The sequence below is a fragment of the Phragmites australis genome, chromosome 12 (genome assembly GCF_958298935.1).
Source record: "Phragmites australis chromosome 12, lpPhrAust1.1, whole genome shotgun sequence".
In the NCBI taxonomy this organism is placed as follows: domain Eukaryota; kingdom Viridiplantae; phylum Streptophyta; class Magnoliopsida; order Poales; family Poaceae; genus Phragmites; species Phragmites australis.
The window spans coordinates 4575457-4588129 of record NC_084932.1 but is presented as its reverse complement, the minus strand read 5'-3'; the positions used below and the strand labels follow the sequence as shown (position 1 = coordinate 4588129).

The window sequence follows — 12673 nt, the reverse complement described above, 5'->3', positions numbered from 1 at the left end:
ATTACCGGCGGCAAACGGCGGTGAGGCTCGGCCGGAGGTGGGTACCAGGAGGACTAGCGTGACAAGAGGAATCTGTTTTGGGGGTGGCGGTAGCATGAATGCTGACGACGGAGGTTTACGACGACAATAGCGATGGTAGCTGTCAGGTTGTATGATGGCACGGGAGGAGGCCAGCAACGTCGCACCACAGATAAGGGGCCGGTTGAGGACCTTTTAGATGTGAGGTTGAGGGAGGAGAAATGAGGAAGTCTCAAAGAGGTCGGATGAAAGATCGGTTGGAGATAATATTAATTGTTTAAAAAAAATGAGATAGAGGTCGGATGAGACGTAGATTGAAATTGCTCTAACCATTCCTACTGGCTTGGCTTCCTTTAAAAAAACTGGCCCTGGCTCCAGGAAATGATCCGACCGGTTACCACAACCAGCATCACTAACCGAAAGCTCTCCAGCAAACCCAACCCTTCTCAGACTCGCTCGTCTTTCTCAGATCTAGGCAACCACTCCTCCCCCCCAGCTCCGGTGATCGCCGGAGCCCTTCCGCTGCGGCGGCGCGATGGACCTCCTCATCGCGCAGATCACAACCGACCTCCGCTCCTCGGACGCGCTTCGGCAGTCGTCCGCGCTGCTGCAGGCCCTGCAGCAGTGCGCCGCCGGCCGCGACGTCTCCGCGCTCGCCCGCACCGCGGCCACCGAGATCCTGTCGGTGCCCTCCTCCGCCGTATGCAAGCGCCTCGCCCTCGACCTTCTCCGAGCGCTCCCGCTGCCGCCCGACCTCCTCGACCCGCTCCTCCTCTCCTCCCTCCGTTCCGACCTCTCCTTCCCGGACCCCGACGTCGCCGCGTCCTCCATCGCTTCGTTTCCCTCCCTCCCCTCCCACCTCCTTCCCTCCCTCCTCTCCTCCGCCCACGCCGACATTGCTGCCGCGCTATCCTCGCCCGCTGAGTCGCTGCGCCTCGCCGCCGTCACCTCTCTCTCTTCTCTCCTCCCCCGCGATGACCTCGCGCTCATGTGCTCCACGAACCCGTCCCTCATGGCGCACGCTACCACGTGGTGGGGCCGCCTGGCCGAGCTTGCGCTGGACTCTGCAGACGCTGTGGCCGCCGGGGCATTCGAGGCGCTCGCACGGCTGTTCCAGGAGCTGGATGCACGCCGCATGAGCCGGCTCGCTGGTGATAAGCTTGTTGATGGAGAGGGTGCTCTCGCAGTGCGTGCTCAGTGGGCGGCCGACGCCATTGACTTCATCTGGTCCCGGTGCAATATGCTGATCGCGCGCTCCATGGTGATGCCTGTTGAGAGCTTCCGAGTCACTGTGTACCCTCTGGTGCATGCGGCGAAAATGGTTGCTTCTGGCGCGGTAAACACGCTGCGGCGGATTGCCAAGCAAGGGGACACTACAATAGCTGATAGCGTGGAGTCGAGTGCAGAGAAGTTGCTGGGAGTGTCAGACATCGTCTCGCACTTGCTGCCTTTCGTTAGCTCGCTGGACCCACCACTGGTGTTTGAGGTGGGGATCAATATGCTGTCGCTCGCAGATGTGCCTGGAGGCAAGCCGGAGTGGGCTTCAGCTGCCATTATTGCAATCCTGACACTTTGGGATCGGCAAGAGTTCTCATCGATGAGGGAGACGATTGTCCGGGCTGTTGTGACCAATCTCCATTTGCTGGATCTTGGAATGCAGGTGCGGAACCAATCGATATATCAACGAATTTTAGTGTAATCATGCCTTTAGCTATTTGTCCATGGTAAATTTAGTGATAGTATTTTTAGCACAATGGCAACAATCTTGGAAGTGTGTGTTTGGGCTTCTTAGGGCCTGTTTTGCACAGCTCTAGCTTCGAAATCCACGTTGGATCTGGAGTTTGTATGATAAAATAAAGTGGTTTAAACTTTTATTTTTAATCCAAAATAAAAACCAGATGGCCCAACTAAATACCCTCAATCCACCCAGAGCTCTAGATCCAAGATTTCTTGGAGCTAGGTTTGACCAGCTCCAAGAAATCTTGGATTTGGAGCTGTGCCAAACGCGGCCTTACTATTGTTTGTTTAGTTGTAGCTATTGTATAGAGTAATCTTGGAGGCAGCTACTTTTGGACAATCTACAATGATTTACTGTCATCAGTTGTAGATTATCTAATCTGCAGTTAAAATATAGCCTGTCATTGGATGACAACAATGTTTTATTTGTTGGTGTTTGTAAACTTATTCCAATAACATGTACTTCTGACCAGTTAGTGTTTGTTTTGAGTGCACCAGAGTGAAAATACATGGGCTTGAAATGAATTTAGTTACAATCTGACTTCTCAATACCTCTAGGGTTCAGTGTATTTCTAGGTTCTAATCCTAATATATTTTGCTTGAAGCAACCAATTCATGTTATCACATACCATCTATTGTCTCAATCTTATTTTAATAGTTTTCAAAATCCATTTCATTATTTTTTGCAGCAATGACTAAAATTAGCAAATGACACATTAGTTCTTTTGGACCTCCATGTCGTTATTGTTGTCCATCTACCTTAACCAAAAAAATCCAGCTCTCATTATCCTAATTCTAGTGTGAAGATCAAGTTCTAGTATATCACAAGCTCAACTACCCAGCAAAAGAATGAATCTAAAGCCAAAAGAAATTTTAAAAAGGGAAATAACATGTTGATCTGTACCATCAAGCAGCTCAATAGATAGCAAATTGGTTTTAGCTACTAATTACTTATGGGGAGATCCTATCTTTAATATTTTAGAACACCGGCTACTAAACAGTTTAGCATACTTGAAATTTTCATGAAACACAAGAATCCACAGCCACTTCCTTAATAGTGTATACTACCTTGTAGAAGCGCTTGACCATACTTTGTCCGTCATCCCATGCTCTCCTCAAAATGTTAGCACTAACAGATGAGCCCATCTCCTAACGCATTTTGGTTTTCTTCCTGGACCAATCAAGGAACAAAATTAAGTAGGGAAAATCTGGTCGAGGAGTCAACTGGATTTAAAGTACGATTTGTTTGGTCCCCCTGCAGATTATGACTGACAGTTTTTAGCTCGGATACTTTTAACATGCTGGTATTGGACTAGTCCTGAATAATGCGCTAAAGTTGAAATTTATATTATTCCCTTGCTGATGTTCATTCTACGCTTGAATTGGACTGTCCAGATCTAAAGCTATCAACGAATTCTATCAGTTTCTTTACTTTTCTGCATAACTGCTGGATAGCTTCTGGATGTGGTACTGTGTTTAGATGAATAGTTTTAATTTAGTGGACAATAGTTTTGCGAATTTATGTTCAAGATGTATTTACGAGAGCATGTTCTATGACACAGGTGTCTCTGTTCAAAAGACTGCTTCAGATGCTGAGAAACTTGAGAGCAGAATCAGATCGTATGCATGCATTGGCATGTATTTGTCGGACTGCTCTTTGTGTTGATCTTTTTGCGAAGGAGAGTGTTCGAAGAGGTCAGAAGCCTGTTCCAGGAACAGATGTGATATCCCTTTTTGAGGATGCAAGGGTGAAGGATGATCTAAACAGCATGACAAGCAAAAGCTTGTTCAGAGAAGAGCTGGTGGCCTCCCTGGTCGAAAGTTGTTTCCAGCTATCTCTTCCACTACCTGAGCTGAAGAATTCCGGGACAGAGAGCAGAGTTATTGGAGCGTTAGCCTATGGAACTGGTTATGGTGCACTGAATTGGACGGAACCTGCTTTGGATGTGGTGGAAGTTTGTAGGCCATGTGTTCTTTGGGACTGCGATGGCCGTACCTATGCAATTGATTGTTATTTGAAGTTGCTTGTAAGGCTTTGTCATATATATGACACTAGAGGTGGTGTGAAGACAATTAAAGCTGGTGCATCTCAAGATCAGATTCTGAATGAGACGCGGCTTAGAAATTTGCAGCTACAGCTTATCAGGGATCTTCGCGAGGTTATAATTCTTCTTATTGTTGTTGAATATTAAAATTAAAATACACCATTCTGTGCTTTTAAATACCAGTTGAAATGTAAGTAATGTGTTTATTCATCTCTGTTTCACAACTCAATGGTGATCTGTGTTCTTGCATGGTCTCACATAGGTCTTCATCTGTCGTTGCTTGATTTATCAACCAAGTAGAATACTGGTTTATCTATTTTGTATTCATTTTCCATGGGAACATCCAATAGTTGTTTCTCTTATGAATGAAACTCTTGCGAATTACATTTAGTGTTCTTTTCTCTTAACACGTATGACATATCTTTTTCACTAGTATCTACTTTTTTACTTGTCATATGTATCTGACTCTTGTAAAACTTAAACTCTTGAAGATATTTTATAAATGAGTCTTGGATCTTACTTATGAAAGAAATATAGAAATGCATCTGCTTTGCCAAGGATTTACCTTTGTTTAGACCTGATTACGTCGGTTTTTGCTATGTTTTCATTTTACACTCAGTTCATCTTTCCTTGCAAATACCATATACTTAAACCGCATCATTCCTTAAAGACGCTTTCCTACTTTGAGATGATTATCAAAAGACCAATGCCAACATAATTCCTCCATGTTCTTTATTTCTTTAGAATGGTGTATAAGATTATTGAATCTGAGTCATTGTATCTTTCCAGGTTCATACCCCACGAATATCAGCACGCTTGATATGGGCAATTTCTGAACACTTTGATCTTGAAGGTCTGGATCCCCTTTTAGCTGATGATCCAGAGGATCCACTGAATATTATCATATCTAACATGCATAAGATATTATTGAACACCGATCTATCTGCCACTACATCAAATAGGATACAAGATGTGCAGGCTGTTCTCATATGTTCTCAACGTTTGGGAGCAAGAAATGCAAGAGCAGGCCAGCTTCTCAGTAAAGAACTGGAAGAATTTAGGGCAAGTACTTCAGCTGATTCTGTCACCAAGCATCAGTCACGTTATGTCTTGCAAATAATAAAATATGTAACAAATCATCCAGATAACAGGTGAGTGCATTTTGAAACTCGAGTAACTAATTGTGTCACCAGTGGGTCGCAGTATTTGCATAGATTTGTAACTAATTTGCATTTGGAACGATTATGAATCATGTCCTACTTTCCAATGTTTCAGGTGGGTTGGTGTAGGTGATGCTACGGGGGATTATCCGTTTAGCCACCACAAACTTACCGTTCAATTTTCAGAGGCATCTGCTGCCCAAGATAGGAAATTGGAGGGATTAGTTCATAAGGCTATTAGGGAGCTTTGGAGGCCAAATCCCAGTCAGTTAACTCTCCTACAAACAAAGGGAATTGGTGCCTTGCATAAAGAGCTTCCAAAAGCGAGTACTTTGACTGGCAGCAGTGATCCATGCTACATCGAAGCATATCATTTGGCAGATCCAACTGATGGCAGAATTACCCTACATCTAAAGGTATGGCCTGATTGATGCCTTTTTCTTTGTTCGATTAATATCTTATTGAAATGTACATTTCAGTAATGGTTACTGCTAAAAATACTGCTTAGGGACCTCATATTCTAATTTTTGAATTTAATTATACTAATGTTTGACTTTAACATAATAGATTTTTTTTTTTATAAATGAAGTTGTTGGTAGTTTTCTTCTAGCACTCTTGATGCTTCATCAGTTGCGGTACGAACCAATCTTAGTGATGAAAAAATCGGCCGATCAGCCGATTAATCGGTGATCGGTGGTAGCGAGTAGATTAGGGTGTTATCGGCTCTAAAATCAACCGTCCGATTAATCAGGTTGACCACCGATTAATCCCCGTCACAAAACGACTCGTCGCACCCTCTAGTAGCGCCAGCCTCTCGCGCTAGCCCCTCGCGCCGCCGCCCCTTCTCAAGCCCAGCAGCAGGCCGCTCGGGCGCCCGCCCCTCACACCGCCGCCGCTCGGGCTCCTGCCTAGATCCGGTCTCCCCACTTTTGACTCCTTACGCGCCTCCAGGATGGGCCCACGTAGCCCCGGCGACGACCTTGCCGACGTGGCGATGGAAGGGATTTGAGGGGAGGGGAGGCGACGGGATGCGGTTTACACGGGAGGTGAGGTGAGGTGTGTGGGACTGAGGTGGCTAGGGCAAAGGGGATAGAGGTGGGTTAGGATTATAATTTTGATGGGCTAGGTGGGCCAGAAGATGGCAGCCCATCTCATCTCCCTTTTTCTTCTTTTTTTTTCCTTGTATTCTGGCTTATTAATCCCCTGACTCGGTCAAAAAAATGGCAGCAATAATTTGTATTTGAGACTTTTGAGTCTATTTTTATGTGTTTGTTTGAATGAGAATGATTGCTGCCATTTTTTGGAATTTACAGTTTATATTTGAAGCACATACTCATAGATTTATATTTCTTAGCATATTATACATAATACATGTTTACATAAGTACTTTATACCAACCGATTTATGGTCGACCGATTAATTCAGTTAATCCCTGATTAACCGATTAATCCATAGTCCCTGGCCGGCCGAGCAGCTACTGATCACCGATTTTTTAAACAATGACCAATCTTCTTCTGCAAATAGACAAACTACTGAAAATAGTAGCCACGGTTGATGTTCTTATACAAGTAGACAAACTGCAAAAAATAGTGACCTCAATGTTTCCATTTGTAAGGATATGTTAGCCTGCCATGGCTTGTCATTCACATAGCCTTCATTACCTTAATTTGCTTGGGACTAAAGGGCCTTGTTGTATGGCTTCATTCTGATGAAGCTTCAGCGTTGGCTCTTGGCTGCATAGTGTAAGTGCACTTCGCCACCTGGTAGATTAGTTGAAACAACTATGCATGGTTCTTCACATATTGCTTTGCTCTAAGGTCAAGGATTGTTTGATTTGGAACTGTATTTTCATGTCTTTTGACTAGTGTGTGCTGTTGCAGATTTTAAATTTGACTGAGCTGGAACTCAACAGGGTGGATATCCGAGTTGGCCTCTCTGGAGCATTGTATTATATGGATGGCTTCTCTCGCACTGTTCGGCACCTTCGGAATCTTGTTTCCCAGGTGCCTCTACAAATATATATGTCTCTACAGTTTGTTTACAAATATATTATTTGAATATAGTTTATTATGAAATATTTATTTTTTGTTACCTATTGAACTTTATAACCTTTTCTGCCTACGTTTGTATACCGAGACAACCAAATAATATCTGACCATCCAGTTGAAAGATCAATATTTTATAGTGCACTGGTAGAATAGGTCAGTTGTGACTAAGAAATCTGGCACAGGCATTGCCTTTTAAATTTGAAGTTTTGTCTATTAACGACTGGTGCCTGAAACAACCAGCAAACACATCTTGTTCCCGGAAACATGGTCTATGGACAAACTAAAAACTGACAGTAAGATTGTATTCTTGGATAAGCACTGGCATGATTGATCAACTAATCCATATATTAATATAATTTATATGAAAATGCCTTTTCCATTGTTCAGGATCCGGTCCAAAGTAGTGTGACTGTTGGAGTTTCACATTTTGAGAGATGCTCGCTCTGGGTTCAAGTCTTGTATTACCCATTTTATGGAAGCGGAGGATCTGCAGACTATGAAGGAGATTATGCAGAAGAGGATTCACAGATTATGAGGCAGAAGCGTTTGCTTCGGCCAGAACTTGGGGAGCCAGTTGTTTTGCGGTGCCAACCCTACAAGATCCCTCTCGCTGAGCTTCTACTGCCATATGAATGCTCTCCAGTCGAGTATTTCCGGCTATGGCCTAGCTTGCCAGCCATGGTGGAGTGCACTGGCACATACACATACGAAGGCAGTGGTTTCAAGGCCACTGCTGCTCAGCAGTACAATAGCTCTCCTTTCCTCAGTGGATTGAAGTCAATTTGTTCTAAGCCCTTCCATCAAGTCTGCTCGCATTTCATCCGAACAGTAGCTGGATTCCAGGTAACCATTGATTTGCTGTATCACTTAAAGATACTTAAATGGCGTAATGTTGGTGTCTTTTTTCCTTCCTGTACATAATTAGCAAACATTCTGGGTGATAACTCATAAATCTCCTACAGTTGTGTTACGCCGCAAAGACTTGGTTTGGTGGGTTTGTGGGCATGATGATCTTTGGCGCAAGTGAAGTCAGCCGCAACGTTGACCTGGGTGATGAGACCACAACAATGATATGCAAATTCGTTGTGCGTGCATCTGATGAATCCATCACAAGAGAGATTGAATCTGATCTTCAGGGCTGGCTGGATGATATCACTGATGGCGCCGTGGAATACATGCCCGAATATGAGGTGAAGAGCGCAGCTGCTGAGCGGCTGAAGATCTCCATGGAGAGAATAGCCCTGCTCAAGGCAGCTAAACCGAAGGTGCCACCTGCGAAGACCGAGCAAGAAGAGGAAGAGGAGAGAAAGCAGAGCGAGGACGTGGACGGATTCGGGAACCCCAAGGGCCCCTCGACGCTCTCCAAGCTCACAGCGGAGGAGGCTGAGCACCGCGCTCTCCAGGCGGCCGTGCTGCAGGAGTGGCACCAGCTGTGCAAGGAGAAAGCCATGAAAGCCCAGTGAGGTTTGGGTCGTGCGGATCGTGTCTGCCTGTACAGTTTTGTATGGTTTTTGGTTTTCTATTTTTGCGTGTGTATGATCATGCTGACTTCACTCATTGGTATACCCGATTTGTTCATTGTATTCACATATTGTTGTATTACGAACGAACTTTGTTTTGTAACATAGTATTAAGCTAAGCTTTGGTGTGAGAATCCATTGTACAAGGAATCGAGATATCATCTGTTCCCTTCCCATTTTTTTGAAATAAATATTTTTATAAGAATATGAAATATTTTTCCCCGAAAGTCATGCAGGAAATGATCAACTTGTTAATGATGTACTCCCTCTGAAATACGTATTATATTAGATAAGGCACGTTCTTCAATTTATAGCTTTGGACTATTTATATTAGAATATATTTATAAAATCTATTTATGATATGGTTTAGTTGATTGAATTGGTAGAGATAACTGGCGGGCGTACTCGCCCTCTAAAAGAGGTTCTGAGCAGCTAATTTATGTGGACTAAACTTGTTTATTCATTGCCTAACTGATTGAAACATCACCATCCTTTAGAATCCCGACTAATGAATCCAACCAAACTTAAACTAACAAACTCTATCTCTTAATTTGATTCTCCTGCATAATATACTCTCCATAACACTGCATCCCTTTGACTTGCAGCTCGTCCTTGAGTTGCTAGGCGGAGGCCAAGGCTAAATACCATGTTGATTTCGAATGGACGCGAGACTGACAAGCAAGCATTGGAGTGTCACAGTCAAGATGATGGTGGTATTGGCTGCAATTGTCACCAAAACATTAAGTAACCTTTGAAGGCATGTTGTCGGTTGGCAGCGAGGCGAACACTGAAGTCATCCCGACAAAACGTGCACAATTCCTCGGCGGTGAGCTATCGATGTGGATGCTGGCACCAACGTAGGGAAGCACAACCTAGTTGTCGATGATGGATGGGATCTCCCGGTGGTTGGCGTAGATGCTGATATCCATGTGCAACAGCTGGACTTGGTGCTCCTTGTCATGGACTTCAACCGTCTCAATCTTACTGCCCACGCCCTTGCTGTTGGCCATAGATGCCTCTGCCACGGTAGACAGCCGCATCACCATAGCAGCCTTCGGTAGTGGTGGCGTAGAACCTCCGGCGTCACCTATGCTGTAACCGTCGGGCTCGGGCACGAGTTGCTTGCTCAATAGCTGGTTGGCAGCCACGTTGAGGGAGAAAACTGTGTTTGAAGGTGTGCGATGGCCTTGCTGTTGCGGTCGACAGCGAGCAAGATGCGAGATTGGCCATGGTCATAAGATCACCCATGTCTGATACGGTTGTACGGGAATGACGGGGCAACTCTAGGCAGCACGCAGCACAGGACGGAGGCTAGAACAGCGGCTAGAACAGCGGCGGCGACGTGGCTTCTGGAGGTTGGAGCAGCGACGGCATGCCCGAAGAGCCCGGTCGAGCTATGGAGGTGACATGGCCCTTGGAGCTGCGGCAGCGCACATGAAGAGCCTGGCCAAGCTGTGGAGGTGACGCGGCCTCGAGAACCGAAGCAGTCACGCGAATGCAGGGGCCGAGCGGCTAGCGGACACGGTGGAAGGATGGGACGGACGCATCAGTGATGGGCAGCCTAGCGGACGGGAGCTTCAGCGTGTTGATTTGTATGGATGGCTAATAGAGTGTAGATGCGTGCGGAAGACAGCAGGTAACGAAAGTCACGCATAACTGATAGGTCTCTGATACCAAAGATGATATGGCTTAGTTGATTGGATCTGCAGGGATAACTAGCGGAGCCCACTCGCCCTATTAAGGAGGCTCTGAGCAACTAATTTATGTGGACTAAACTTGTTTATTCATTGCCTGATTGATCGGTACATCACAATCCTTTAAATAGAACCTAAGCTAACAAAGAATCTTATCTCTAAGATAAACCTATCGAATATCTAACTATAGGGTATAACCGTATAAGGAATACATATTAAACAGACAGCGTATATTGTACACCTGATGGACAACTCCGGATACTGCGGATCCGAATATGCAGAACCCATTATACTCAAAGATCACAAAAGCCTATACTAGGAAGGTCTCGATCGGGTTAACTGACTCGAGTACAACTAGTATCTAGATTGGATTCAGTTGCCTGGCCTCGACTGGCAAGATGGGAGGCTCCCTATCTACTACGGCAAGCTCAGGGCAGCGTCATGACCCCTATATAAGGCGGGGACCCAAACCTCCAAGGGGGACTCTCTTTTTTCCGGCAAATCGACACAAGCATCAAGACCCTAGGAGATACTCGGCGACTTCAGTTCTAGATTAGCTTAGATCCGATCCACTCCTTGTAATAGGTTTTAGCCACCTTGCTTGTACTTAAGACAATATGTATACAACAACATCCACACATGATATAGGGTATTACTCCAACCAGGAGCCTGAACCTTTCTACATCGCGTGTCTTGTTTCATGCTCGATCTCTGCTCTCGAAGGTACCACAGTCTAGTTTGGACACATTGTCATGAACTAATCTTCGACAATTGGCGTGCCGGGTAGGGGCCTTCTTCTATTTTTTCATGATCGATCATGTCTTGAGTTCACATCTGCGTTGGATTCTCCGATGCCGGTTTCTAGGATTACTTCAAGTTGGCGGTGGTTATCTTCAAGTCACCTCCTGCTGGTTTCGAAATCACTTTTGGAACCATGATTTATCGTTGGGAGGATCAGGGTGGACTGATCCACACCGGAATCCTCGAGTCCAACCCATTGGATGCATACCGCAGGGTGGGACACCTCAAGTGGGATCCCAAGGAGCCTAATATCCTCCAGTTCATGGACACGGACAACGATGACGAAAGTCACGAGAGTGGCAACGACGGCTCCATTGATGGTCAGAGTAGCCAAACATATCGATTCCTTTTCATGGCCGGAGCTAATGACACACCCATCAAATAGAATGCGGGAGATTCAATGACTGTGGAGAACAATGGCATGGAAATCCCTGAAGATCTAGCGACAGCAGCCACTACCGTAAACGTTGGTGCTGCAGGGGGTTACCACCAGGCGCTGCCCCTGACACGACCCTTCATCGACGGACCGCGGGAGTTCAGATACCTCCTGGTCTTCAACGATGACTTCTAGTGGGCACACCTCCACCAGCAGTGACCCAAGGATTGAGGAACGAACTCCCTCAGGATAGCAACCGCAGGGTGACGTCGGCTTGACCACAGCTAAGTCTGGGTAGTGATGTTTTCAGTACCCCGGAAGCTAATATCCAGTGTGCTCACATGATTCTAAGGTCCTTCCACGAGTTGGATCTAGTGAATCCCTTAACCCTTGTGGTCAATCAAATCAAGACTTTGCTTGATGCGGCTCAAATTTAGGCAGCTCAAAAAAATAATCCTGGTGGCTCTAGGCGCCCCAACCGGCAAGATGTCGGTTCGAGGAGCAATAGACGTAGACATCCCCGGGTCGAGGAATCGCAAAGGGGAAGCTCAGGAGATTAAGCTCGAGCACAACCTTGCAGGCCAAAGTGTAACTACCCTATTCATAGGCACATGAACTAGGAAGACTTGAGGAATCGCATCCCTCATGACTGGCATGATCTACTGAGAGTGATAGACAACCGCTGTGAGAAATGCTGTGAGGACGATCATCGTTATTACAACCACAGATCTTCAGGATGAGATGGTTGATGTGACTCCCTTGCTCGAAGGAATAGGCGTGATAGTCCTCCCCCACCTCCTCCTGAAGTATTCGACGGAGATTACAAAGCTTTCATGCATGAGCTTCGGTCGATACAGTGGCTCGAGAAGTTCAAAGCAGGCTTGATCCAGAAATATGATGGGAAGATCAACCCCAACAAGTGGCTACAGATCTATACCATTGTTATTCGAGCAACCGATGGTGATAATAGGATAATGGCCAATTACCTATTAACCACCCTTGATAGACCGACGAGATCCTGGTTGCTGAATCTGCCAGCCAACTTGATCTGATCATGGGCTGAGCTGAAAGCGCAGTTCATCTCTAACTTGCAGAGTACGTTCAAGTGCCCGGGGATAGAAAAACAATCTTCATCAGCTGAACCAAGGTGAGGATGAATCTCTTCGAGACTTCATTTGCAGGTTCAGTGATACACGTAATACAATCCTGGACATCTCTGACGAGTTAGTCATCATCGCCTTCGAGTTGGCCGGCAAGTGCGCAAAGCGTGTGGA

The 12673-nt window shown here is 45.7% G+C and overlaps 1 protein-coding gene across 1 annotated transcript; it reads left to right on the top strand.

Annotated features, from left to right (window-relative positions):
* Window positions 1–394: 394 nt before the first annotated feature.
* Window positions 395–8733, top strand: LOC133886273 (protein TPLATE-like). The gene is made up of 7 exons (XM_062326023.1): window positions 395–1678; window positions 3318–3914; window positions 4590–4951; window positions 5076–5376; window positions 6841–6963; window positions 7396–7851; window positions 7971–8733. Exons 1-7 carry the CDS (start codon window positions 554–556, stop codon window positions 8469–8471), a joined length of 3465 nt encoding a protein of 1154 aa, XP_062182007.1. The 5' UTR covers window positions 395–553; the 3' UTR covers window positions 8472–8733.
* Window positions 8734–12673: the final 3940 nt, after the last annotated feature.

Excerpts from the sequence above, each read along its gene's own strand:
- LOC133886273 (XM_062326023.1), top strand. The coding sequence starts at position 554 with ATGGACCTCCTCATCGCGCAGATCACAACCGACCTCCGCTCCTCGGAC. Across the intron at positions 1,679-3,317 it reads TGCTGGATCTTGGAATGCAG|GTGTCTCTGTTCAAAAGACT; the intron begins GTGCGGAACCAA and ends TCTATGACACAG. Across the intron at positions 5,377-6,840 it reads GAATTACCCTACATCTAAAG|ATTTTAAATTTGACTGAGCT; the intron begins GTATGGCCTGAT and ends GTGCTGTTGCAG.